This window comes from Genypterus blacodes, unplaced genomic scaffold (assembly GCF_046128005.1).
Source record: "Genypterus blacodes isolate CSIRO-AG114 ecotype Tasmania unplaced genomic scaffold, CSIRO-AGI_Gbla_v1 ptg000041l_1, whole genome shotgun sequence".
Taxonomy (NCBI): Eukaryota; Metazoa; Chordata; class Actinopteri; order Ophidiiformes; family Ophidiidae; genus Genypterus; species Genypterus blacodes.
This window is the reverse complement of record NW_027466854.1, coordinates 389,198-415,493: the sequence shown is the minus strand read 5'-3', so window position 1 is coordinate 415,493 and position 26,296 is coordinate 389,198. Positions and strand designations below refer to the sequence as shown.

Here is a 26,296-nt window from a genome sequence, read left to right as displayed (position 1 = left end):
GTTCACAAAAATACTCCTTCAGTTGAAACCAATCACAGCAAAGATTACGACTGCGCTTCAAACTTCACTGACTGACTGACCGCAGGTAAGAATGTGGTGTTTTAAACTCAGACTGACACAACGACATAAATCAACACGTATCGTATTAGTTTAATATTGGCACTACAAACACATAGTAGTTTGGAGGCAGTGCTGCCAAGTATGAGCGACAGTCAGTACAATTTGTACTTTTTCCGAAATTTGACACGTTCAAATCAAGGACTTTATTTTGAAAGTCTATGTTTAGACACTCCAGTTTGCGCGTGGTCACTTTGTCAAGTTAGATCTGTTAACAGCGGGAGTCGAAGCGACTGTTGAAATGCGGAAGTTGAAACTTCGTGTTGTTCCTTTTTATTTCACATTCTGTTCTTTTGCTATTTTCGTATTTGACGGGAAAAAAATTTGGACATCTTAATCGAAAACAGTACACGATGAGAATAGTGGATAATTAATATTTCACTGGTGAACTTTATTCTTTTGTAAATATTTACACTCAAACATGATGCCTGCAAAACATTACAAAAAGTTTAGACAGGGCAGAAGTTAACAAGTGTTATGTCGCCTTTGCTTTTAACAACACTTATGTAGGTAAAAGAATTTTCGAATTAGTTTTTTATTCACACCGCTGGCTCTCTCCCCCTGGAGAGGCTGTGTGACCCTTTGACCCCTGTTTGTCCCTATCCTATCCTTCATCTGAACCATCACCATCGTGGTGCCGTTCTTGAGAGTTCCATCAGGACCTGTTTGCAGGTTCCTAACCAGCATGACTGGGGCTACTTTGATTTTCACTCCATGGTCAGGTATCCCAAAGGCTGTCAATAGGTTTCATGAGAGCCAATCAGCTTGGGGCAAATGGTGGATTTCAATGTTTACCTTCATTCATGATGCCACTATGGAGGGTTGCTAGGGTGGTTATATTGTCAACTGTGACATCATTCATTATGTCTTTATGGGGGTGCTAGTGTTTTTGATAATTCAACTAAAAATAAAGCTGCAGATTAAAAAGTTATGTACAATACAATGGCAATGAAAAGCCCTCTATGCAAACACAAGACCCATGAACTAATGTTTTGTCAAGTTTGGAAGCCATTGTAGGAATGGTGCTCATTGCAACTCCAATCTCACACACACACACACAGAGACACGCCGCGCCCTCCAATTATTCTTACCAGCCTTGAGAGCCCATCTCTTGCTATTTGCATCTCGGGTTCTAACCGACAGTGACAGCCACCTCTTCTTCAGCATGGTGCAGATGACTTCTCTTTGGAACTGGAATGGTTTTTCGCTTCATTCTTGATGTCATTATGGGGGGCTGCTACCGTGGTTATATTCCTGTCAACTGTGACATCATTCAAGGTGTCATTATGGGGGGGTGCTAGTGTGGTAAACAGACACACACGTTCTACAACTAAAGTAGTATATAGTGTAGATGTATTAAACATCGTGTAGAACATCAATCATGAAGTCTTCAGTTTAAAGTCTCATCACTGAACTATCAGATGACTAAGTGCCAGTTTAGTTACAGGTCATACCGATAGGGGGCAGTGTGTACCGTTTTATATGCAGCTCACAGTAATGAACTCTTTTGCAACACAGTGTGCAGGAAACTAAATTCTACAGAAAGCTTCATCGTTGCTTGAAGGTACTGAACTTCCCCATCTTGATGCAGAGGCTCTCAATCTGCTGCTGCTCAGACTGCATATGCACATCTTTGTTTCTTTTGCATGAATTCATTAAATTGCAGCTATTACCACACTATTTGTCACCACTAATAAGGTGGAATCTCTGAATTTAACAGGAGAGCATCAACCATGGCTAAGAAGCTGGTGATTATCGACACAGACTGCGGCATAGACGATGCTCAGGCTCTAATGATGGCCTTGGCAGCGCCCAACATTCAGATCCTGGGCATAACCTGTGTTTTTGGTAATGCTGCAGTTGAGAACGTCTGCCAGAATGTTTTGCGGGTTCTCTCTGTCTGTGAACGTCAGCAGGTAAGCTCAACCTGTTTAAAGTGAAAGTAGTGACATTGATTTGTTACCTGGTGGCTGATGGGACTCAACCGGATGCTTCTGCAGATACCGGTGTTCAAGGGATCCGGCGTTTCTCTCATTGGTGTCAGCAAACCGTTCAGTGACCACTTTGGCACAGATGGACTGGGGGACGTGATAAAGGACAAAGATCCACAGTGGAAGGAGAAAATCCAAAGAGAACATGCTGTCAATGCAATGATTAGACTGGTGACTGACAACCGGGACCAGGTAAGACCTCCTGTGCCGCTCATGGACCAGAGTGAATGCAGCCTCGGCTCTGTTCTGCAAGACTCTCCTCTGTCCACAGGTCTCCTTGGTAGCTCTGGGCCCTCTGACAAATCTAGCATTGGCTATCAGGCTGGATCCAGACTTCCCCCAGAAGCTGAAAGACCTGTACATCATGGGTGGCAACATGGAAGGTAATGCTACTCTACGCTTACAATGCTTGATGTGACACACAGGTCTCTGTAACGTGTTTCTATGATTGTAGGAATAGGGAATGTGACGTTATGTGCAGAGTTTAACTTTGACATGGACCCAGAGTCTGCTTACATTGTGCTGGAAGACTTCCTCTGCCCTACACACATTGCATCATGGGAATATTGTTGCAGAAATGCGCTAACATGGGTAAGATGTCGAGTCGAGAACCCATTTAAAAAACCCTGCAACGTCAGTCTTACTTTTCTTTAATTTCCTATAGGAGTTCTTTAAAGAGCTGATGAATCAGGACACTCCTGCTGGACGCTTCATGAAGATGATCACCTCCAAATGTTGGGCCTACTCCAAGACGGCTATGAGAAACAAGAGAGACATCTACTTTGGATCGGGCTTCGTCTCTTACGACGCCTACGCGGTGGCGGCCTGCATTGATGCCAGTGTAGTAACGGAGAACATTGAATGCCCCGTCCATGTTGAGCTGCAGGGGTCGATGGCGCGCGGCATGATGGCACTGGATCGCACAAACGCACTGAAAAAGAGCCACAGTGTGTTTGTTATGAAGAAATGTGACGGTGCCAAGTTCAGTCAGCTGCTGATGAAGTCACTCAGACAACCACCTGCTGAATGAGATGTTCTGCCTTGGTGGAGGTACAGGCCTGCTGTTGTGTGCACATTAAAATAAACACTTCTTCCTGATGTACTGAATGGAGAGTCGTTAAGACGTATTGCTGAAATCTTTAATTTAATTTTGCTGACAGAGGCAATGTACAATACAAACCTCTAACTTAAATATTCTCTGATCACGTGACCCAATTTATTCTCACAGCAGTCATACTGATGAACATGAGGAACATTAACATTCATGAAGGTTTTGAGCTGTGAGGGATCACATTTCAGGGAATGAAACATCCCTGCAGCCAAATCATAGCCTGGTGCAATGTTCCCCAAACAATCAAACTGAAGACACATGGCTTAACATAAAATGCATTTTCCAAATTAATACTGAACTTCAGAGAAGCTGTGCCATGTACTAAACTTTATGGAGGAATGCAAATTACCAAACGTGGCTTTCTAGATCGGCAAAACATCTGCACTGGCATCGAACGCCATGCATATTTTATTTGACTTAAGGGCACCTGTTAAAACAAATCCAAATAAAAGAAAGCATTTCTGCCCTGTGAATAAAAAGCTGCAAAGACCTAAAGGGGGCCGGTAACCTGGAGCGCTGGGCTGACAAACGCCATATCATTTATTGCAACACTGCTTTGTTTTGAGATAATCTGATTTTAAAACGATTTAGCGTACAGAGTACATTTAATCGATTCCCGGGCTTGTGTTAAGTAAAGTGGTGTGGTTTAGTTGACATTGTCCGAGGAGCTGGGCCAGGGCTCTGAGCTCCGCCTGCTCAGGGTGGGTCGCCACATGTTCCAGGGGTTGTAGGTCCGACTCATCTCGGTGGGCGCTGGTGTGGAGGGGGCCGGACTGCTGACCAGATCGGTCAAAGTGGGCGAGTTGGTCGATGGAGCGAAAGGGTGCAAGGCTGAATCTGCACTCGTTGACCAGATGGAGCTGCCGAAGGGAGTGGTGGCAGCCCAAGGGTTCCGTGTGCTTCCCAGGAGTGACTGCAGGAGGAGAGAGAAGCATCATAACCACATCGCAGAGAGGAGGAATATTCTTTGATATCGGTTAAGACCAAATAGGGAAACGTACTGCGGTTGGGGCAGTCGGTGAGCTGGAGCTGCTAGGCCAGGAGTGCAGGGAGTCGCTGCTGGGGATATCCCAGATGGAGGCGGACACAGCTGGGAACTCAGGCCAGCTTTGCTGAGGCTCTGAAGACTTGGGGAAATTCATGCCACTGAAAACTAAAGAAGAGTGAGAGAGTGTTAGACCAGTTACTCTGCATGCCATGTGTGCAGAGTTAGTAGTTAGTTAGATAGTTAGTTAGTTACCTCCGGACAAATTGAAGGAGTTGTTGGGTCCAAACGCAGAGAAAGAGTTTCCTGAACTGTAGTTTTGACTGCTGGTTGCATCAATAGGACTCCACAATCCAGAACTATGCAAGGGATCAAAACAATGATGAATACAATATTTGATGATGAGAATAGCCGGTGCCAGTGTGTGGTCCTGCTGCCCTCACCTGTCGGAGCTGTCACTCTCCACTGAGGTCATGTGGGCCAGACTCTTCCCGTGGTTCTCTGTTTTCCCTGAGCCTGTGCCACCTGACACACACAAAGCAGGGGATGAGTTAGGTTCTTTCCACATACAACACCGGTGTGTGTTCACACCTTGATCAAGTATTACTCTGTTGTTTACCTGGGCTTCTGTCGTAACCAGCAGCCACAGCAGCAAAAGTGGGGTTCCCGTTTTTGCCTGGGAGCGAAGTCGCTGAGGGCAACTTATTTCCCGGAGCCTTCTTCAGGTTTACCTCACTGCAAATGTGCCAGAAAGTTCTCAAGCATCTTCATGATGTAAGTGACCCGACAATTCTGCATTTTGCTTGTTTGGTTGAGGACATACCTGTTACTGTTGAGCACGCTGCTGTAGCTGCCTCGGGACAGTAAGCTGGGGGAGGTGGGGGGAGGGGGAGAGCAGGGCCGGGCTGTGGAGGAGCGCTTCAGGAACAGGTCTGCGTTCATCGTCTGGATGGAGATCTGCTGGAGACTATCTGCTTCTGCGTGTTAGGGAACAGGAGAGTGGAGAGGTCATCACACGGCTGAGCAGAGAGGGACAGGAGTGTGTGCACGAGCAGAGGGGACAGGAAGTGGGTATCAGTCTCAGACGGTGACTTACGGACACTTTTCGTGAAAGGAACGTCCCATTCTGGAGGAGCAAAGTCTTTCTCTCCTTCAGAGCTGCTGCTGTGGCCCAGCTCGGGGACGGAGCTGCTGGACAGCAGCTTAGCCAACAGAGAGGGACGGCCGTCTTCCATCTTAACAGCTGCTGACAGAACAAACATGTCTCACAAACCTTGGACTGAAGCTGAAGGCGCAACAGGTCTACACTTTATCAAAGGAACTCACATCTCTGTTTCTGCAGGGTCCGAGTCTTTGGGATGTTTGTGAGAGGGTGGTGAGTTTTGGATGTGAAGCTCTTGCGTTGTTTGTTTTCCAGTGGTGTTATATAAGGAAGTTCAAGAGAGCTGAGGACGAGAGAGAGAGAGAGATCTGTCAAAAGAAGCAGAAACAAAGCAGCAGTGACTCCTGGCTGCTACCTGGCTGTCAGTGAACAGACCTGGACTTCTCTGCTTGGCCCTCTTTCTTCATGGTAACTGGCTTCTTGGGTTTGGGTTTAATTAGGAAATTCTCCATTTCCTCTTTCCCTTTTCCTGTGGCCACCGTCCTTCCTTTCTTTTTCACTGGCTCCTGGCGGGAGGAGACAGGGAAACGTTCTATACTTCCATATGGTCTACTTTACATTTCCACAGTATTAGATGTAATTACATGAACACAGTTTAGTGACATACTGCATGGTTGTGTCTGGAGTGCTTGCTTACCTCTTTGATGCTGGTCTCCACATCTGGATTGGAGGTCTCTGTCGTTGTTGAGGAGCTGTCGTCGTTGTCAGCCAGCGTGTCTTTGAGCTCGTCTCCCTGAGTCTTTACCACAGTCTTTTTCTCCTTCTCTTCTTTCTTCCTCTGTGCTTTTGTTTTCCCTCTCAGCTTCCCTTTAGATTCCAACGCTGCAAACAAAACAGAGGTACAAACTAAGCCTCAAAGTAAATTAGATACTCCCAGTACTTTAATTAAAACCAAAGATCAGAGAGCGTACCTTTGTTCTGTATGGACTGAGCGCTCTGCTCCTGGAAGCTTTCTGCACTCAGTGACTCTGGACGGTCCAGGTCGTCGTCCATGGCCACTATGAGGTTGCTGTACTCTGCATCATCGGTGCAGACGCCTCTGTGAGGCAGCGCTGACCCGGCTAAACTTTGATTCTGCAGGTCCGGGAGAACACCCGGCGGTTGTTGCTTGGTATTGCGAGCCTTCCTGTTGGTGAGCTGGCACGCGGCTGAGGGGCCGTCTGGGCCCGAGGCGGAACTTCCTTTGGTCAGCTGGGAGGAAGTAGCTTGCATAGATGTTCGGCTGAAGCTTAACCTGGACCTTTTATCCTGGCTGTCTGGGTCTGACATGGTGCGGCTGCTACCCTGTCTGCCTCCGACCCGTGAGGCTCCGCTGCTGGAGCCGTACAGACCCCTGGAGCTCTGGGGGGAGTCGCTGTAATCGTTCAGCCTGGGAGTTCAAACAAAGGGTCTGGTTAAACTAAATGACATCAACCCTCTAACCTTTGCTATACTTTTAAATGCAGTGTGTGTGCATTTTCTACTTATTTACTGTCATTTAGAATTGAACACCAGACAGATCAATGGATAATGGATCAGATCAGATTGGACCAATGTACCTAACAAACAGGCGAGTGGGTGTAGAACATTCTGCCATGGTGCACTTACTTTGACTCGCTGTGGATTTGCACAATTTCCCTGAGATTAAAAGGTCTTCCTGTCTCCAAGGTGGAGTTGGATTCCACAGACAGGCGTTTCTTGAAAGGCTCCCATATGCTCTGAGCCTCCAGATAGGCTGTGGCGATCACCAGGAGAAACATGAAACTGAGAAGACAAACACATACATACAACAGCTTTGTTAAGTTTGGTCGCATTCGGATGTCAAGTCAAGCTAGAATCGATCACAGGACAGATCAATCACTGTTCATAAAAAGTGCTGATCTGTTCTAACGTGGCACAGAATAATAATGATCACATTAGACAGTTCAGATGCAGTCCTGTGAGACTGACTGGAGAGGCTACTTCTTCTATTTGTTGTTGTATAAAAAGGTTTTAGTTTAAATTGCAGTATTGCCAAAACAAGGTGTGAGAATGTGGTGGTTTGGAAACAAACATTGCCTTTGGATGAGCAGGGATTCAGCAGGCAGCTCTGCCTCCAGCCTCATCTGGCGCCCATCCTACAGCCCTGGAGCCAAAGCATCAGAAAGGCTTCACTGTCTAACACCGCACAGGGCGACACTCACCTCATAATGAGACACACGATGATGTAGAGCTCCAGCTCCCAGCTGGGCCTGGGTAAGGTCTCGGCACATGTCGCTAACATGTGGTACGGCAAGGAGGCGTTCAGGACAAACACGAACTCTGAGCCTCCACATGTCACCAACTTCAGCTCCCGGATCACTCGAGATGAAGTGAAATCAGGTGTAAACCTGTGGGGGAGGATATGTTCAGTTCAGAAAGATCACTAAGCTACAGACGACTGGAACAAGACACATGTTGTCTCTGGAATCAACCTGTGTGACTACAAAGGGAACTAAATGAACGGGTGACGCCTATGTGTCAGTCAGTCAAGTCCCCAGTAGCAGACCCAAAGGTTTGCTTACTTCTGTCTCATTATTCTCTGTAGTCTCGCTGTCACTCACACAGCAACATTCAGCAATTTAAAACAGGTGAGCTCATCAGTGAAACGTGATCAGGTGTGGTTGAAGACTTCCTCACACTGGCCGGTGCAGATTAAAATGACTCATACATCAAAGTAAGCTTGAATGATTCATGCTGAACAGAAGAATGGTGACTGATCGAGTGCAGTCTGTTTTTAATTAGCTGTATGTATTCAGTCTAATTAGTTTGGAAGCAAAGCATTCAAAACAATAATTGATAATCACAACAAGTTCAAATTGAAGAGAGAAGCTCTATTGCATTGTATTCTTGTGACTCGACAGTCTTGTGTGAGCAGTTTGGTTTGATTGATGACATTTCTTACAGCAAACCAGCCGCACAGCATTTTCACAGTGATAACAGTGTGTGTGTGTGTGTGTGTGTGTGTGTGTGGGCGCGCTCACAGCAGCCACAGGGCCAGCAGCTGCATTTCTGTTAGATGAACTAGGAGTGTGTATGAGGAGAACTCTCATGATCTTGACAGGCCATAAAGAGATACCACTCTCTTGTTGTCGTCTCTCTATAACATGTGCGACCATTTAGTGGTGGATTCCACCTTTAAATTGTTTGAGGAAATGAGTTTCTGATGGGAGGAAGCAAAGAGTACAAAGAGCAAATTCATCCATTACTGCTGCCTCACTCACCAGAGAGTATTAATAGAGCTTGTGGGTGATGGGCAGAGTACATAACACACATTCACCGATATGCAGTGCACACACCCTCTTCTCAGCTGAGAAGAGGGTGTGTGTGTGTGTGTGTGTGTGTGTTTAGTGACACGGAGTTCCTATGAAATGCCTAAATTCTTAAAGTGACCTGATTCTCAGATCGTGGACCCACACCAGACAAAAGCACACCAGGTTCACCAGATTTTGTCCACTCACAGTATGATGAGGTCTTTTGAAGCGTTTGGCTTTAGTGCAAATTCCTGACAGTTGAGAACTTTGAATCCATATCCTTCACACACGTGGCCGTTGATTTCTGCCGACTTGATGGTGATCGGGAGCGAGCCTGTGTTCTCCACTCTGAATGTTCTCCTCAGGGTGAAGTTTGGCTCCTTGACTTTTGTCTCTGAAACAAAACAAGGAGGCGGGGGGGGGGGGGGGGGTTAGGTGATAATAGGAGATTAACACACAAAGGGTTAAAAACAGGAGGTCACCCAAGGAAACAGATGTGGATCATAAACATTTACATCTATCTGCAAGTCAAAGGTTACACACACACACACACACACACACACACACACACACACACACACACACACACACACACACACACACACACACACACACACACACACACACACACACACACACACACACACACACACACGGTAATGTCTTTTTGCGCTGTGGGTGTGTGTGTGTGATGGCTTCAGGACGTGCTCATCAATGTTTCAACATGTGAAATGATCTCCTGCTCACACACCCTAAAGGCTCCTACAGACACGAGGTGTTTACAGTGATGTGTTCACCTCATGTCACTCTTTGTGAGACCTGGATCAGAGACCTGGATCAGATCCCTGTTTGCTTAAAGTCTGATGCAGCTGTCGCAAAGCCAACAAGGAGGAGGGATAATGACATGCAAATCAAGCACCTTTTGTCTGCGCCCGCACAGTCCAGAGATGAGGTCAAATCAGGCCAGATTACAAACAAACCTGAGTGGGTGTGCCTGCCTGCTTTTATCCATCTGTATGTTGTTGTACGGTTTGCATGTGCCGGCAAATGAAAACACTGGAGTGCATGGAGACCTTACTCCTCAACTAAAGAGGGAGAGGGAACTTACTGACCTGCCGTTGTTCTAGTTGCATTTATCTATAAGATTGTGTGTTGATATTATTGTTTATTAAATGTATTAACGATCAATAACAGGGATGACCTTCAAGTCATTTCTATTATATCTTCAGTTATTTGTGCTTTGACCCAAAGATAAAGTTGCAGTATAAATCAGTGTGTGTAGGAGTTCTTATGTGAGAAAGTTAGGTGGATGTTGGTTGGAGTGAAACCGACTCCCATGTTGACACTGAGCCGGGCTCTGGCAGTACAAACTCACTCTCTGTGCAGTCCTTAAGCAGGGCCTCGGTCATCTTAAACCTCAGTGAGCTGCCCTGTCCCGGAGACTTCCCTGCAACCTTCAGGCTCTCTGTTGTTCCCCGGCCTTGGAGTACGATTGTGTCGATCACAGTCAGGTTATTCCTGAGGAGGTTCACAATCATGCAAACAATGTTAGGACGGGAGAACATCAAACTGAATTGTTGCTTTGTTAGATATGCGACATGTGTATTTGTTTTTTAATCTTACCTGACTATGAGGAGGGAGGAGACACTGTGGTTGCTGACAGGAGTGAACCTGACATTGAAGGACTTGACCTCACCCGGCAGGAGGAGCAGATTGTACACAAAGGGCCTGGTTGATCCCTCTACAAACCCTGTACTGCTCTTCATTAGGGATGTCTGCCAAACAAACAAAGGCTCTGTTAGACACAAACAACTGCCACATGTGATCTCAATGATGGGGAAGTGTGAGGACAGATTCAGTTACAGGCCAACCCACTGATTCAGTGAATACCTGCATACCTGTGAGAATTTAAACTGTGGGCCATTATACTCACGTGGTTTCTGTGGACCTGGAACTCTAAGGTTTTCGTGTCAATGTTGATGTTGGACAAATTCCCCAAGGGTAACCTGCAAAATAAAACCAGAAGATCAGACTATTTTCTGTAACATATAGAGAACATAAGCATGTAGTAATTGATGCCAATATGCTGGAGTTGTGCCAGTTCCCACCTGTCGGCCAGCCTTCCAGAGAACACGGAGGGATTAGGTAACAGGGCCAAGGGGAGAACCTGGACAAACACCGGGACATCAGAGGGGTTCTGCAAAATCACCTCCTCCTCCTGCAAAGAACACACAGCTCCATATTAATACACACATTTACAACCTGAGATATATTCTCTCATGTGTTTGTGCAGTAAACATGGAGGCAGTTTGTTGACACTCACAGAGGAACTGTTTGTGTTGGTCAGAGGGAACATAATTCGTTGTGAAGAGTTGACTAATGAAGGCCAGGTCAGGTGTGCTGTTATTTTGGCTTGCACATTTTTCTGAAGATCTGTGTTGACTTCAAAGACCGCTTCAACCCTTCAATTAAAAAAAGACAAACAAATTGTAGCAAGCCCACAATCGTGATGACACCATAACAGTAAGTGACCACTCATAAGCTTTCATCCCTACAGCCTAAACCAAAAACAACTTACGTGTGACCCAAGCTCTCTTTCAGCTCCTTCCACCGCTTGAGAAGTTTCTGATGAAGATCCACATCAGCATCCCAAATGTCCTCCTGTAGCACCAGTCCATGTGGTTTGGACTCAGCTGTACAGAGACATTTAAAGGTGTTTATTTATGATACTTAAGCGTGTGAAACTTCAATGTGACAGCGACACAGAAGCTAGAGTTTCACTTCACTTACACTTCAGTATGAAAGGCAGCCCGACGTAGCAGTGGTCTCCACACTGCAAGCTGGCATCAAAATAAATATTTGCTACCTGAAAACGGAGGAGGGAGGTAAATAAACAAAGTGAGATGTTGTCAGTAAATACCTAAAAATGATCTAAATGAGCCGGGTGAGATGAGAGCCTACCTTAGATTTGCGTCTGGGCTCCAGCTCGTCTTTGTTGTTGCGGAGACGTTTGTAATAGAAGCGGATATCTTCAGTCAGGGAGCGGATCTGCTGTAGTCTCACCTTCTGTGTGAAAGAGCTCTGTATGCTAAAGCTCTGGTGAACAACTTTGCCCTGAGGGCAAATATCACACACACAAGCATGGGTCAAGGGTCACACAACTCAAGTATTCAGGCATTCAAGGCAAGGCTGGAGATTAAGTGCAATCATTCTTATTGACTTACTGGAAAGGTGGGTGGCAGGACGATGTGTTTGGGAGAGCTGTTTAATGCCCCCACTGCAATAAGAGCTTTCACAGGGATGGTTAAAATCTGCATGGAGGTCAGAGGGAAGCAAAGATCAACGTTACAATACTGGCAAACCATGATCAACCCCTTTAACCAAACCCAACCGCCTCATAGACGCCCATCTGAATGACCTCATGTACCGTACCTCATAATCTGTGGTGATGTGTATGGCCCCGTCATACGTGCCCTCCAGTGCCTTGGCAATGAGCGTCACTCTGAAGGCTGCATAATAGCCTGAAGCCAGTATCACCTTTGGATAGACAGAAATATGGATTAGTCTCATTGTGTATTTAAAGCATGGAGGTGTACCAGAACAACATTTACACTTTGTTTTGATTTCATTTCTTCCCCTCTCCCCAGTTATGGTGTTTTCTCTTAAATCTAGCCATGGTTAGTGCAGACATCTTACTGTTTTGTGATGGGAGGCGGAGGTGTTCTGCAGCTCTCGCATGCAGCCCAGAGCCACTGTTGTGTTCCCCCTCTCCGTCTTCAGGAGCTCCATGGAAAGACTGTCTCCTGTGACGAGCCAGTACTTAATCTCCAGCTGGAGGAGGGAAAGAGATTTGGAATGAGATAGATGTGATAAAACTACGAATGAGGATGTTTTGTTTTTTTGTTTGGGTGTACTGACAGATTATCATTGTTTAACCTCTCACACACACACACCATATCTACTGCCATTTTGTCAATGAACGGATTCATTTAGAGCGGTGTGTGTGTGATTAAACAGACATGTCTTGCGCAATAAAACAAGTTCTGCATAGGAAATGTCAAATTTCAGCATCATCTTAGGTCAGGTTAAGCTTCCTCTGTGAACAAATGTCAGAAATGTCTTTCTACACAAGAGCACCTCCTGGTTCCTGTGCAGCAGAGCAGTGTTAAGTCCATTCTCACCTCTATGGGGTTGCTGTTGACCACTACAAAAGTGATGCTGCTGGTGTCTGTGGCGCTGCGGACGCCAAAGTCGAGGAGGTTCTCCTTCAGACTGGGTGGCAGGACCAGGGGCTGTTCAAATCAGGGAACACACACATTAAAGAGAAGAATAACACACTATCCTACTAAAGAACAGGACATAATGAGACTGAAAACCATCTGTAGATGTGTTGTGTACCTCTAAGAAGCCTGTGTAAGCCCTAACAGGCAGGTGGAACTTGGAGGCGTTGGTGAGGAGCAGGATATTGCTGTCTATGTGAATCGACGGCCGGATGGGCCGGAAGAGGAGGGAGAAGATGTAACGTGACTCATGTGGAGGAATGAGGATGGGCGCGCTGAAGTTCTGCACCTTAAAATGAAAAGGCGGGGTGATGTTTATTTAGGTTCTTCGATGAGTCACTTTAGGTTCAGAATGAGCTCCGTGGCTACACTCACGTTGAACATGGTCTTAGCCTCCTCAGGCAGGGACACGTTGTGGATCTGAATGGCAAAGTTGAAGACATTTGTGAGGAATATGGGTCTGTCCACCGGGTCAACAGGACTGTCCCTGATGTGGAACAGAGTGGCTGTGTGATCAAAACCCAAGTATCTGAAAGAAAAGACGGGGAAAGACACTTCAGTTGACAGATTGATTAATAGTTGTGCATTAGATGTTACACAAGTATGTGTGTTATAACGTACCCTTCTAAAACCTCCGCTTGGTATGGGATTTCAAGCTTTGAGTAACTTTTCTCTTTTGCTTTCACTGTTATTTTACCAGAGAACTGATATGGTCTTCTTGCTTTCGAAGCTGTAAAGTAAAAGGAAAAAAAGATTTGAGCAGCAGATAAATGTAATGCAAGAGCACACAAGGCCCCACAAGAGGAAGTTGTGCAATACCCACCGCAAATAGTTTAGGAACAGCTAAAGTACAAACATGCTGTAAAACTCAAAAGCTCAAGCACAGTACAGACCATAGAGAGTATGAGACATGATCTGCTATTGGACACAAATTAGGGGCACAGGAGTTAAAGGTGTTTCCATCAGTCAGGGGGTTCTCAAAGGAAGGCACACAGCACTTTAAATGGGTAACTGCTGGGCCCCTCTAAGCAGACGTGGCCGCGAAAGAACTGACCCTTCCACATTCTGGGTCCAAACGCTCTCTGACAGCTCTCCCAGGTCTGAGGAAAGAAACCCTGTACATCTTTTGACAATGTTTGCCTCTACATTCAACTGCGAGGCAGCTTTCTCCACAATGAAACTAAATATCGCTCAAGGCTCACCAATGAGCCTCTCTCCACCCGTCTATGAGAATGGCCTTGACTCCATTCAAGCACAGATTCAAACAAAAACCCTGGCAGGACAAGCTAAAGTTCAATTATCTCACTGAGCAAAAAAAGTTGGGGGAGTGAGAAAGTGAGAGGAGGAAAGTGAAACTCTAAAACTGTTCAACCGTTCAACCGTTCAGATGTGCTGAGATTTAGTATTTGTAAAATAGTTTTGCGACTGTTAAGTGAGGATGTGAAACAGAAAAAGAGGAAATTCAACCCCTAGGCACCTTAAATATACATATCACACTGAAGAGTTAAGACATTATGATCTTCAAGACCTTTCCTTATAGAGAGTTCCTCTAACTGGACATGTGACTCTCCATGATGCTTCATTCATCTAATACTACTCGACAGGCACATGTATCCCATGATCTGGTCTCAATCCAGATATAGGACTAAAATAGGGGGCATATAAATGGAGCTGCTGTATAGAAACAACAGCTGATGTGAAGCTGAGACCAAGCTGATTAAGTCGCAATGAGACAGTTGTGATCTTTAATAGTTACGGGGAAATGACAACTAAAGAAGATTCTACTGTTATCTCCAATGACGTCGTGTCACAAGCTGCACATTTTGCAAATCATATTGCCTCTGGAAATCCTAACATATGAGTCTGTATCTGTGTCATGGTTCAATGTGTCTTTGGCAAGCGCCACAAAAACGCCAGAAGATGTTTAGGAACCATATATGAAAGCTAAACTACCACAACTTACCATCAAAACTGATACTGGCTACTTTGGTGTATCTACTCTCTCCAGCTTTCAGTGTGATTGCTTTGAAGTCGACCGTGACGGCTTCATTAGATGGAGTTGTCCGTACACTCTGAAGCAGAAACAGAAAGGATGTGGTCAAATCAAACCATTCAGAGATCCTGTTAGGCACGTGGGTGTAAACGTGACAGAGACACATACTGTGATTGGGACATCTTTGGTTCCCGAATTCAAAAGATGTAGATTTAACATCTTTGGACGATCTGTTAACATAAAGCAGGCAGGAGGCGGCAGGATGAGAGGAATGTGGGAGAGCAGAGAGAGATTGCTGGGCAAAGATTGTAATATGTAACATTTTTGATGTTGCACTCAAAACTTTGTAAAGACTTTGTACCTTGTGACCTCAGCGTTCCGAAGTCAAGCATCTCTGTGGAGGAGTATATACCCGGGGCTGCACAGGATGAACAGAAACACACAAAGAACACAATGTACTGGGTGTGTGATGGCACATTTCCCAGACTCTTGACTGTATCAAAGGACAGTGAGTAATAGAACAAGTGTGCGGTATGCTGACCCACCTGACGTGACCTCAACTTCTACAGGGAGGATGATGAACTGATCCTCGTTGGGGGCGTTGGTTTTGATCCTGATGAACGCCGTGTGGTTGTCCACGTCTCGTGATGAGAAGCTGGCTCTCATAACCCCCTTTGTCTCGAAAGGAGGGATCTCCTAGAAGAGGAAGAAAGGCAGCGTGAGTCACTGAGTTCAACCACGATCTCCGTGCAGAAGTAACGCAGGCGTGAAAACTAACCCATAAATTTCCAGTGCCTCCTTGTTGACCTGTGGGAAGCTCTAGATGCAGGTCACCTCCACTGGAGTACATCTCAACAACCTGCAGTGAGTAACAAACACACAAGGCACGCTGTGAAACTTTCTGGAGGAAAGATAAAGTAAACATTGACTTATTTAATAGGCAGAATATCTCTGTGCTGTACCTGCAGTGGCTCACTGAATGGGTTGTGGATGTTGATTAGAGGTGAGAAGCTGCTGTTTACTGGGACTCTGGCCCCGATGAAGGGCCGTAGTCTGTAAGGGTTTGGGATGCCGACCCCAAAAACCTCAAGGACACAAAGGGGAAATCAACATGAGGTCATCAGCTGCACTTTGCTGACTGTAAACACTTGAAACAAAAGGTGGGTTTGTTGCTTAGGTCCATACCTGGTATGTAAACACTCCATGGTGTGATGTGTTAATAAATAAAGTGTTTTCTACATTCCCAACTACTCGGGCAAGAAACACAACATCGAACGACGTGTTCCCTCCAGGTATAATAATCTGTGAGGGACAGAGGACAACAACACAACATGGTGTGGTTAGTAACACACAGAGGAGATTACAGCATGACAGAGTCTAAGTACACGTGCTGACCCCCTAACAGCTGGGCTAATGACCTGGAAGATCAACACAACACCTGACTTTAAAGGTCCGGTGCTATGAGACCTTACAGCTACACTCCAACTTTGGCATTTGGGTGGCGACTGTGGCAGCAAGCGCTTCAGTGTTCAGTGCTTTAGGTCTCAGATCCTCACAGATTCTCCCCTCTCTATTTAAAATATCTTCTCACCTGCAATAAATAAATAAAAATCAAAAAGGGGCACACGCTGCTGTACAGAGACAATCAGGTCATAGCTATGTGAGGTTACAGCAACGCTTGACTGCACAGTAGAGGAAGAACTCAACACTTCCTTTATAATCACAGCTACCCTAGAACTATCAGAGAGACTCAACAAGTCAGAGGGGGAGAAGAAAAACTGTAAATGGCCAGAACAAAAAATTACTTCCACTTGAGCGAAGCTAAAAAAAACGGCTTGAACACAGAGCAGTGCTGCAGAGAAACCAGAGGGACATTAGGTTTAATGATGGACTCGTGCTGTTTAACCTCATCATACTACACTGAGGAACTCATCTTTAGAAATGACGCACAAAGCTACTTTAAGAAGAACAGTGGAGACCAAAGCACTGTGGTCTTTCATGTACATTTCAAACTTCTTTTTAGACAAGATGTTTTATCTTAAACTTGTGAAGATCAAGTGCACTGTGAGGGGACACACTGATCTGTTCTTTCAGACACGGCAACCATTTCTTCCCTATCTGCCAGACCAATGACTGGAACCTGAACACCAGGTTTTTCCTCCCCCCTCCCTTTCTCTTCACCACAGCCTATGATGCCATCTGTAGCTGCCTGCGCTGCTGTTTGACATCGTCCTGTAAAATTGCATCTACGAGATCATCGACCCAACAACACTGATGTCATCCAGAACGTTTCATGCACTGCAGTGGATTTGAAGTTTGATGTGAGCAGATTGGAACACTTACCCTATTCTGGAAAAAGGAGGCATGGAAATGTGCCGTGGTTGCTGATATTGATATCAAACTAATTTCCTCCACGCTAGGATTATGTAAATAAACTTTCTCCATTTTTGGCATTCCAACAGACCTATAGATGAAAACAAAGCACATGGGAACAAAGTAAACACACAAGGAACAAACAGTTAATACAGAACACACCGCCCAGGCCGATTCATCTCTAAACAAAAGAACAATATGTCTGTAGATCCTTTCTATTTGTGTGTGTGTGTGTGTGTGTGTGTGTGTGTGTGTGTGTGTGTGTGTGTGTGTGTGTGTGTGTGTGTGTGTGTGTGTGTGTGTGTGTGTGTGTGTGTAAAGGAGATACACACAGATAGAAAGCAGCTCCTGTGTTTAAAAAAGTACGTGCTCCCTCTTTTACTGCACACTTTGTTACCACACATCTTAACTACATTATTGTTGGGTTATAACACATTTAAAGCAAGACGATTGATTGCTCTTCTTTTCTGGCTCGCTCTTCATTCTCAGGTGTCAAAAGATGTCCTTGAAAGCAACAGAAGCGTTTTCACAACAGTTCCTCCCCATAGCTGATTAACAATCCAATGATAATGCACCGTTGATAAAACAGAACAGGCGTTGGCTTTAAGTCTGAGCTGTGTGCAGGTTGATTTGTACTCTACAGTATCCTGACACGCACAGGAATCTCTCCAAAGGCACGACGATGGTAATGATGTTGTTCTCTACACCGCATTTGAATACTCTCTGGGCTGATTCACCCAGGCTCTGTCTCCTCTGGAGTGTGTTAGAGACAGAGTTTGTTTTCAAATTCTCAAGGTTGCACTTCCATTCCTTCACAACATTCAGCTGATAAGAGGTTTGTTTTTATGGAGGACGACGGACAGAAGACAGGCCGAGACAGCCGGGCGGACTCAACTCACTCAAATTTGGGTTGGGGGACATTTTTGAAGAGAAGCCACTGGGACATAACATTAGTCTGAATATATTTTACGACTGTAAATGATATTAAAAGTGCGACCCTATAAAGCCACAGAGAACATGGCTCCCTACTCTTCAGTCTCAACTCATTCTAACTAAAGTGGAGAAGTGTTTCTTCAGTCAAACTGCCATTTAAATGACTTGTACTAATGTATCACAATAGAGAAAGGCAACAGAGAGAGAGAGAGAGAAGAAGAAGGAGAGAAGAGAGAAGTCCATTTGTAAGCAGAAGCAGCACTGTTCACTCACTGTTCATTAAAATCCAGCATTGGAGGTTCGAATCGTATTGGCCGGCAGTTCCCACGGTGAGGGGACGTGCTGTGGGAGAGAGGAAGAAGGGACGGGAGTAAGACAACGCACGCAAGGGTGGCAAAAATGGCGTCCATGTTTCTGTCCGGCTCAAACAAATCTGTGTCGCGGGTTCTTTAACAATGCATAAGATGTCCCCGGGAAGGCTCCCATCTGTGGCAGCGTATTTCCATATGTAAAATCCACATGAAAATCCATAGATTAAGGAGGCACAGGGCAAAAAACCACTCCCCTGTCACAAAGGGAAAGCTTCAGTGTGCCGCCGTGCTCAGTCTCACACCAAGACACGATATAGACAGCATCGGTTTCACTGCTGTGATGGCAGGTTAACAACTCACCCAACCTGTTCAACAGCAAGTGTGTGCGCTTAACAATAGACAAGGCCGGCCCCAAACAGAAGCATAACTTCTTTGGGCTATAATAAATACCTGGAGAATCTGTGTCAGTGTGTGTAATGAGAGGCTTTATGTAAATGTTGGGTTAACGACTTCACCGTGACTGGAGGTGAGGAAAGAACTGAACTTTAATCATTTAACAATTAAAGAGGAAAACACCTGGATGTCAAATACTCAAACACACACCCAGAACAATCAGTGAAAAGTATTAGATGACGCCTTCTAAACAAATGCAGCTGTATTGTAGTGGCAAACACAGAGACGTCACATGTCTAATAAGTCAAATGAACGACCCGGGCCATCAGAGATCTATTTCACCCGTTTACAACCACGTCTACATGTACAGGAGCAGACAAAGGTTACAGCAGCCTCCAATAGCTGTGAGGAGCTGGAGCTGGGATGGATTTCCTCCCCAGAGGCAGGATGTAATCCACACAGGGACCCGGCCATGTGAAGACTCCAACCTTCCTCTGGGATAACTGAGCAAACCCGTCTGTCCTCACGTCTGCCATTAATATAACAACTACTGAGAAGATTCTCACTTGGATAAAGGCTTCCGACGCGTCTCAGCCGTGAATTCTGCGCTGCCTTTGCTCGGCACTACAGAACTAATGTGTTGAATGTCAGCATGTAATAGGAGTAGTGGGGGAGATCGCGGGTAGGGCTCTGCCTCTTGGCTGCCGGTCTGCATATGTCCAGTGTCAGGCTAACCTTAGGATGAGGACATGAAAAAGGTAGGGAATCTTTTTCAAATCCTCTGGAGGTGCCGAGAATGTTCACGAGAGAAAGGGAAGGACTCCGGGGACGGGAGAGATGTTTCAGTTACAGAACAGATGGGAGAGAATGATGAAAACCAGAAGATGAACACTTCCAAACACGCAGCAGATTCAGAGAATGATCAAAGGGGAAGACGAGGAAGTTCATTCAGAAAACCCAAAAAACAAAAGCACAAAGCTAAATCACCTCCCTCCTGCCTGAGGGAGTGGTCATGCCATGACCGTGCAAGATAACCCTTTTATGGACTAGAACATGCTGTACAAACACTAAAGACTGGCTGTATGCTAGACCCAACCAGAAAATGTAAACTGTGTCAACGTAAACACGACCACAGATTAGCTATTTTACCATAACTAAATGACAAATAACAAGAAAGCTGAAGTTTGAGCACCTGGCTTTACTACACGACAAGGAGGGCAACCGTTTCCTGCCTGCTTTGCTCATATGCAAAGTGTTCACCACTTAGAGCTATTTGTTGGGCAAATGCAACACAGCCTGGTGGCTCAATCCAGACAGCCACACACACACACATACCGTTTGGGTTTCCTAACCAACTTTAATTAGGAGTGCACCTTTTACTACAGGACCTCAGGAGGATATGGTGTAAGAGAGACACATCCCTGTGTCTGTGCTCAAAGCATGAAGTCAAGCTCTACTGTGAGGCCGAGTGGAGAAAGAGACAGAACAAACACATCTGCCCCTAGTTCCTCCTCTATGGCCTGTCAGTGTGGGCAGTATTGTCTGTGTCTCTGTGGTCTGGACGGCTCAGACTGATCTCTGGTGTACAGAGGTAGTTCTGGTGAGAGAGACAGCTAAGAGTAACAAACAGCACACAGTTCACAGGGGGCAGGAGAACTCTGCACATATGGGTGTGAACCAAGAAGAAAAAAGCCCACAGTTCTCTGCCCCTCTTTCACAAATGGATTTCATGCAATTCAAATATTTACACGTTGTTAGAATTGCAGTGCTGCAGCTTTGTCTCCTCACTTTGGTGATTATAAAGATCAAACTTTGAAGTTTTGCTCCCGAATCAATTCTTTAAAGTCAAATGAACACAGAAAAAAAAGGCAAAACTCAAGCCCAAGGTTCTTTCCAGGCCGTCTTGTTCAGATGGTGCCAGTAGCTGATAAAGCATGTGATAGTTTGTTTCAGTATAACTGCACTGGAGTCTTTGTAGCTGTGCATGTTACTGTGGATCACAAAGTAGCAGCCTGCACTCGACCGCTGTTGTTTTGCCCAATCAATTCAGTAACGTTGGCTCGAAGAATCTGAGACAACTCCTCGGGTTCTGCTTACGCTCGCCACTTTTAATTTTAGCAACACGTACAATATAGTGCAATCTAATACAACGCCACCACAAAATAGGGCCGCAGAATTTAGCAGTTGAATCGACACCTGTTTAATACGGCCTCCACTCTAAACGTAACGCGATAAGCTTCACAGTATTGCTCGGTTATTTTATTAGTTGTCATTAGGTGATAAGAGCCGTTGGTGAGACTGAATTGGAACTTCCTGTAAAGACCAACACAAAAACCCACAGAGGCAACAATCTGTGTGCTCTTCTTGTTACTTATGCTTCAGGGCGTCACACCTAAAGCTACATTTACTAGGCAACTGTTCAGTCGTGACCCATGCATGGAAAAGGCTTTGCTGTTAGAAACGAGAGGATATTTCTGAATGTAGTAGTATAAACGGCTTACCTTTGTTGATGATATAAACTAAAATCAATGTCGGATTCTGTCTGCAAAGCGAGAAAGAACAGGGATGTTTAATTAGAGGAGAAGCGTCAGCAAACACAGAGGCAGAGAACTTCACATCTACATTAAAAGTTCAATTAAAACTTAAAATAGATGGAACAAAATTGAGCAGTGCTTACCTGTAAACCCTCACCAAAATTTAGAACTTCTAGTATTGTGTCTGACTGAATGAATGCTGTGGGGAAAGAAAGAAAAAAAAGTTTTAGATCACTTAATCACACCGACAATCTGTGACATTCAATTATACTATGAAATAACAGAACCAAATATAACGACAAACTGCTTGCCAGTCACTCGAGGCAAGAGCTGAGGCGGACATGTTTCACATATTTGCCTAGCAAAGCACCTTACAAACCACTGCAAAGCCAGAGGCCAAAGGAAGAGCGATGATTCAGGCAGAGCAGGAGCAGCGTAGATTTTATTGATTCAATATGAATATTAACAGCAGAATCAATAGAGGACAATAAAGCTGCCATGTGCTGTATTACATCCCAGACTCAAAACAATAACAGCCCCTTAGATCTGAGTGAAAACAAAGATAACTCCTCATTTGAACTTTAAACTGGTGGCTGACAACTGGTGACAATCTGTTCCACTTTCTGTTGTTGAAGTTTGGTGTTTAAAGCAGCTCAAAATTGCAGAGAGTGCTTAAGGTGATAAGTCATTCTGTAAGCAAAGCTCATACCTCAGGTGTCTCCTGAGGGCCGAGGCTAACTCAGTTTTCTTTCATATCTCTGGGCTGTGTGTCACAATAGAGAGCTTTACCTACGAGCCTCCTGTCAGCAGGATTTGCAGCACTGATTTCCCAAAGTGAAGGAAGTTTTTGCAGCGAGACTTCTGATACATGAATGTGACTTCTTACATCCATTTAACTTACTACACAGCATTTATAATGCATGAGTGAAATGAGAAGCTTTGACACCTGACACAAGGTTGAGCTCCGTGATCGACCTTTGTGGCTCATATTCACAGCCAACTTTCAGCAGTGCAACACATTGTTTGACCTGGTTGACACATTTGAATGCTTCTTCTCCAGTTAAACATCGCTGAGGTGAACCAACATGTATGTTTACATTGTTTTAGTGCTTCAGCATGTTCAGAACTCACTACTTAAGCCCACAACTAGCAACTAAATGTGAAATGTTTGCTCCTGTGAAAGTAGGAGTCAGGTTGTCATTGCTGGAGTGAATTTGAATACTTGTGTCAACTTTACTTTGACAGTTGCGCCACATAAACATGCACACTGACATTTAATTAAATATGTTCCCTTCCTGCTCCAGCAGATATAAATATGAGAAAGACAACCCCCTTTTCTGAGAATGTATAGAGATGTATTCACCTTAAAGCTGCATCTATTCTTTGTACAGACCTTTAATAATCACATACTTAAGAATGTGTGAGACTGATAATGATGTAATGGCTCACACACAGACTGTGCCTGTCATTTATCCTCAATCTGTTCTGAGAGGTGGAGGAAAAGCAAATACAATCTCTAGAAACAAACTAAGTCCTCGGAAGCTCCTTGTGTGTATTTCTTGACAGATAAAGGTTCTTTTGTGGAGATTTGAGTGCAGAGCCATCACCTAACCCGCCTCACATTGACCCAGCTTATCTGGGACCTGTCCGCTCACGGTTGGTCACACATATCACCGTGACAGGTCACCAGCGGTTCAGTTGACAGCGTTATTTGCTCAACTGGACCGGTCAGTGTGGAGCCGGAGCCTCCCCAGGGGCAAATTACAACTCGCAGCCACGTTTACAAAGCGAAATCATTTTCTCAACCGCTGCAAACATGTCCTTCCTTTGAGTCAGAGCGGAGCAGAGCCTGTTAGCCGGCCTGCCCGCGGTCACTCTGTCATCTCTACCATCATAGCTGCTGTGGGAGGTGTTAGCTTCTATGCTAACGCGCTGCCCATGTCAACATAACGCTGTTTCGTATGTTTGCTAGTAAACCAACGTTAGCCTGACTTAGCCTTATATGGAGGCTGACAAGATGAAGAAGCTAATCGGAACTGAAACGCTATCACTATGATTAATGTTTGCATCATTCCTGCTGCCACCACACTGAAGTTCACCAACAGTCAGACATTTAAACAGATATAAACCATAGCTTTGCAGTGTTGTTAGCGGCGTTAGCAGGCTAGCTGTGATTAAAAAGTTAGCCCGACCTCAACCTACACTTCGTACCAATGTCTGCGGAGTTAGCTAGCTAGTGCAGCTGTAGCCAGCTAAGTTACAAACCTTGTTTATTCGCCCGAGTCGTGTGAATGAAAGCAATAAATAACATCCTCAGTAATCCGATACATGATGTTCTTGTTCTTGTTGGTGACGGGCGAAGACTCTGCGCTCTGTCTTGCCTCGCCATGCCGCAGAGCTTTGCGTTATGATAACAAGCGAGCGAGTGCGCGGACATGTAAACCTCTGCTGACTCTGTCAATCATAGCCCGGGCACAAAAACACTCCCAACTCAGAGCGAACTAGTGAACAGGACGTTGGCCTCTCTTCTTCTTTTCCTCTTCCTCTTCATGTGTGACGCGTCACAGGTTGATGCAGCACACCATGACGGCGCTGCGCGCTGCTGCCCGCTGTGGCGGAGGAACGGGGGGGCTCCGTTCACTTTGGCTACCGTGTCATCTGATGACCTTGCATACAATTGGTTCAGTACAGCAAAGAAATGTGGTTCTCCTCGCGATCCTTCTTTCTGCCCGAACAACGCGCCGTGGAGCGTTACTTAAATAAACAATAATTGCGTCATCACACTAACAATAACGAGGTTTTGGAACAAACAACGTTCAGTGATGATGTCATGCAAGAAACTTTGGAACAAGCGCGTCATGGACACTAACAGAGCCCCATCACCAGAGGTCCGTCATCTATATACAAAACTAACATTTCAGAATATTATGGACCTTATGAAACACTTATCATCTAAAACATTGCATCATTGCAGTTTCAAAAGCAACAGTGCTTTACTTCATTCTTTCTGTGGAAGAATGCTCTAATGACAATTTAGATATTTTTACACAATTAATTCAATAACTACTATTAATATCTGCAACTCTCAGATCATTTGTGATAAAGCACAGTTGTGACTTATATAATGTTGATAATGGCTGCACAGTTAGTTCCTGTTCCAGTCAGTCAGTACATCTCTCCCCTCATCTCCACTGCTTAAATTGGAGAGTGTGCATGTGTGCGTGTGTGCGTGTTTGTGCGTGTGTGTGTGATAACATCAATGTACAAAATAAAACTGCAGTACAAACAATGAACCCAACAACCCATTAGCTACACCCCACACATACGTGTGTTTGTGTGTGTGCGCGCACAATATGTTGGTTGAAGATTTCCCTTGGTCTTTCCTAACATTTCTTCCCTTTGTGGCTCAATGAAATGACATAAAATACAGCAGACACAGACACACATAAGTTGTGTTCACCACTTCGTGCAGAAGCAACAGGGAAATCTTTCCAAATCTTGCAAAAATGTCTTCCCTTTCCCTGGACGCCGGATTCTCCTGTGGCCAGACGCATCCCACCGCCTGAGAGCTGTCTTTCAGTGAACATGCCTGAGCTTCCAGTCTTGTGTGTCATGCATTGGACATGCTGGCTCTGAGCTATGTTTTGAGCCATGGCTCTTTTGTCTACGTTAAAATTCTTATGAAAATTCCTCAGCATAACCGTTATGATATGGTTAGGATGAGGTGAGGTTTGCCTATCTTGCTCGGGTTAGTTGCTTGAGATCTGTCAGTTTCACGTCAGTGGGTGAGTACTGGCTGGGAGTGAAGGCGCCTTTGTGCTCAATCACCACTAACACACACACACACACACACACACCGACACCAACACCAACACCGGCACACACACACACACACAGCTGCCAGGCAGACACCCAAAGGAGACATTTTCAGCCCCTGACTATTTGTACAGTTATGGGGGCAATTTTTATTTTTCACTTCTGAAATAATAACCTCATAGCTGGTTTCAGCCATAAAAAGAAGGTACACTTTCTAATTTCATTAGGAATGATTTCTTGCCAAAAGCATCAGATAAACATCTTACATGTCGACCTTTCCTAATGACTGTTTACATTAGCATTAATCCATAATACAGTATTTATCAGGTGTTAGTGACAGTTTGGTTTACAGTCAGCTAATTCCTTATTTGATTAGATTCCCATTATTGATCTGATACCACCCGATAACCTCCAATGGGTCCTAGCAGTGACTTATCAATTGAATTGACACTCATATTAAAAAGAAACCCCATTGCACAGCACAAACAATAAAGTAATTTCTGACACCAAAGTTATGTGCCATAAATAGGGTTAGTTTAAGATCCATCTTATCAGCAGTCGACCATATGACTAAACACTGCTCAAGGTGAGATAAGAGTATGAACAGATTGTTTAATAATTACAGGAATGACAAAGGTCAAATATGTTTTGTCCTGCTTATTGCCTGCTTCCTGCTTTCAGTATTATCAATATGCTGGGATCAAGGTTTTTATATTTGACAGTTGAACCAAGTTAATCTTCATAATGCTGAGTGTTGCTCCCTAATACAATAGACTGTAATGTATCAAAGTTGTTCCAGTTTAAAGATCATCAAATGACACAGGAATGACTCTGACTCAGACTCTGGCTCTGACTCTGACTCTGCAGGCAAGAGACTGTCTAAAGTATTACAGCTGGCATGTCATTAGTTTACAGCTGTGTAAAGTAGTGAATGCCACGACAAACATTTACATTTGGTCTGTGCCTGAAAATACATGTAAATAAATATTGAGCCCAGACATTAATGGCTTATTACTTAATGAACATTACCATTATTTACACATTTT

General features: G+C 44.8%; 2 protein-coding genes across 3 annotated transcripts; one reads left to right on the top strand and one right to left on the bottom strand.

Moving 5' to 3' along the window:
• Nucleotides 1-5: 5 nt before the first annotated feature.
• Nucleotides 6-3,681, top strand: LOC142999190 (nucleoside hydrolase). The gene is made up of 6 exons (XM_076148603.1): nucleotides 6-85; nucleotides 1,838-2,033; nucleotides 2,118-2,300; nucleotides 2,380-2,491; nucleotides 2,563-2,699; nucleotides 2,773-3,681. The coding sequence occupies exons 2-6, from the start codon at nucleotides 1,851-1,853 to the stop codon at nucleotides 3,136-3,138; spliced, it is 981 nt and encodes a 326-aa protein (XP_076004718.1). The 5' UTR covers nucleotides 6-85; nucleotides 1,838-1,850; the 3' UTR covers nucleotides 3,139-3,681.
• On the bottom strand, nucleotides 3,226-24,039 carry tmem131 (transmembrane protein 131). Of its 2 annotated transcripts, none has more exons than XM_076148601.1 (41): nucleotides 23,700-24,039; nucleotides 21,578-21,633; nucleotides 21,402-21,442; nucleotides 18,470-18,538; nucleotides 17,234-17,354; nucleotides 16,076-16,192; nucleotides 15,853-15,975; nucleotides 15,669-15,749; nucleotides 15,436-15,586; nucleotides 15,252-15,308; nucleotides 15,059-15,120; nucleotides 14,861-14,969; nucleotides 13,519-13,627; nucleotides 13,273-13,426; nucleotides 13,016-13,186; nucleotides 12,799-12,909; nucleotides 12,314-12,448; nucleotides 12,050-12,154; nucleotides 11,842-11,928; nucleotides 11,579-11,731; nucleotides 11,408-11,483; nucleotides 11,196-11,310; nucleotides 10,941-11,079; nucleotides 10,726-10,835; nucleotides 10,551-10,623; nucleotides 10,241-10,392; nucleotides 9,993-10,135; nucleotides 8,825-9,011; nucleotides 7,529-7,714; nucleotides 6,954-7,109; nucleotides 6,278-6,735; nucleotides 6,004-6,188; nucleotides 5,742-5,872; nucleotides 5,531-5,649; nucleotides 5,301-5,450; nucleotides 5,028-5,181; nucleotides 4,824-4,939; nucleotides 4,648-4,729; nucleotides 4,460-4,563; nucleotides 4,221-4,372; nucleotides 3,226-4,132 (listed from the first exon to the last, which is right to left on the bottom strand). In XM_076148601.1, the coding sequence occupies exons 1-41, from the start codon at nucleotides 23,869-23,871 to the stop codon at nucleotides 3,866-3,868; spliced, it is 5,439 nt and encodes a 1,812-aa protein (XP_076004716.1). In that variant the 5' UTR covers nucleotides 23,872-24,039; the 3' UTR covers nucleotides 3,226-3,865. The 2 variants fall into 2 exon arrangements, with proteins under 2 accessions (XP_076004716.1, XP_076004717.1); XM_076148602.1 differs by having other exon boundaries at nucleotides 5,301-5,447; nucleotides 23,700-24,038.
• Nucleotides 24,040-26,296: the final 2,257 nt, after the last annotated feature.

Bases quoted from the DNA above. Each gene is read 5' to 3' on its own strand.
- LOC142999190 (XM_076148603.1), top strand. From the start codon at position 1,851: ATGGCTAAGAAGCTGGTGATTATCGACACAGACTGCGGCATAGACGAT. The intron at 2,034-2,117 runs GTAAGCTCAACC...ATGCTTCTGCAG, and splicing joins CTGTCTGTGAACGTCAGCAG to ATACCGGTGTTCAAGGGATC. The intron at 2,492-2,562 runs GTAATGCTACTC...CTATGATTGTAG, and splicing joins CATGGGTGGCAACATGGAAG to GAATAGGGAATGTGACGTTA.
- tmem131 (XM_076148601.1), bottom strand. From the start codon at position 23,871: ATGTCCGCGCACTCGCTCGCTTGTTATCATAACGCAAAGCTCTGCGGC. The intron at 11,929-12,049 runs GTACGGTACATG...ACCTCCATGCAG, and splicing joins ACATCACCACAGATTATGAG to ATTTTAACCATCCCTGTGAA. The intron at 4,133-4,220 runs GTACGTTTCCCT...CTCCTCCTGCAG, and splicing joins CACCGACTGCCCCAACCGCA to TCACTCCTGGGAAGCACACG.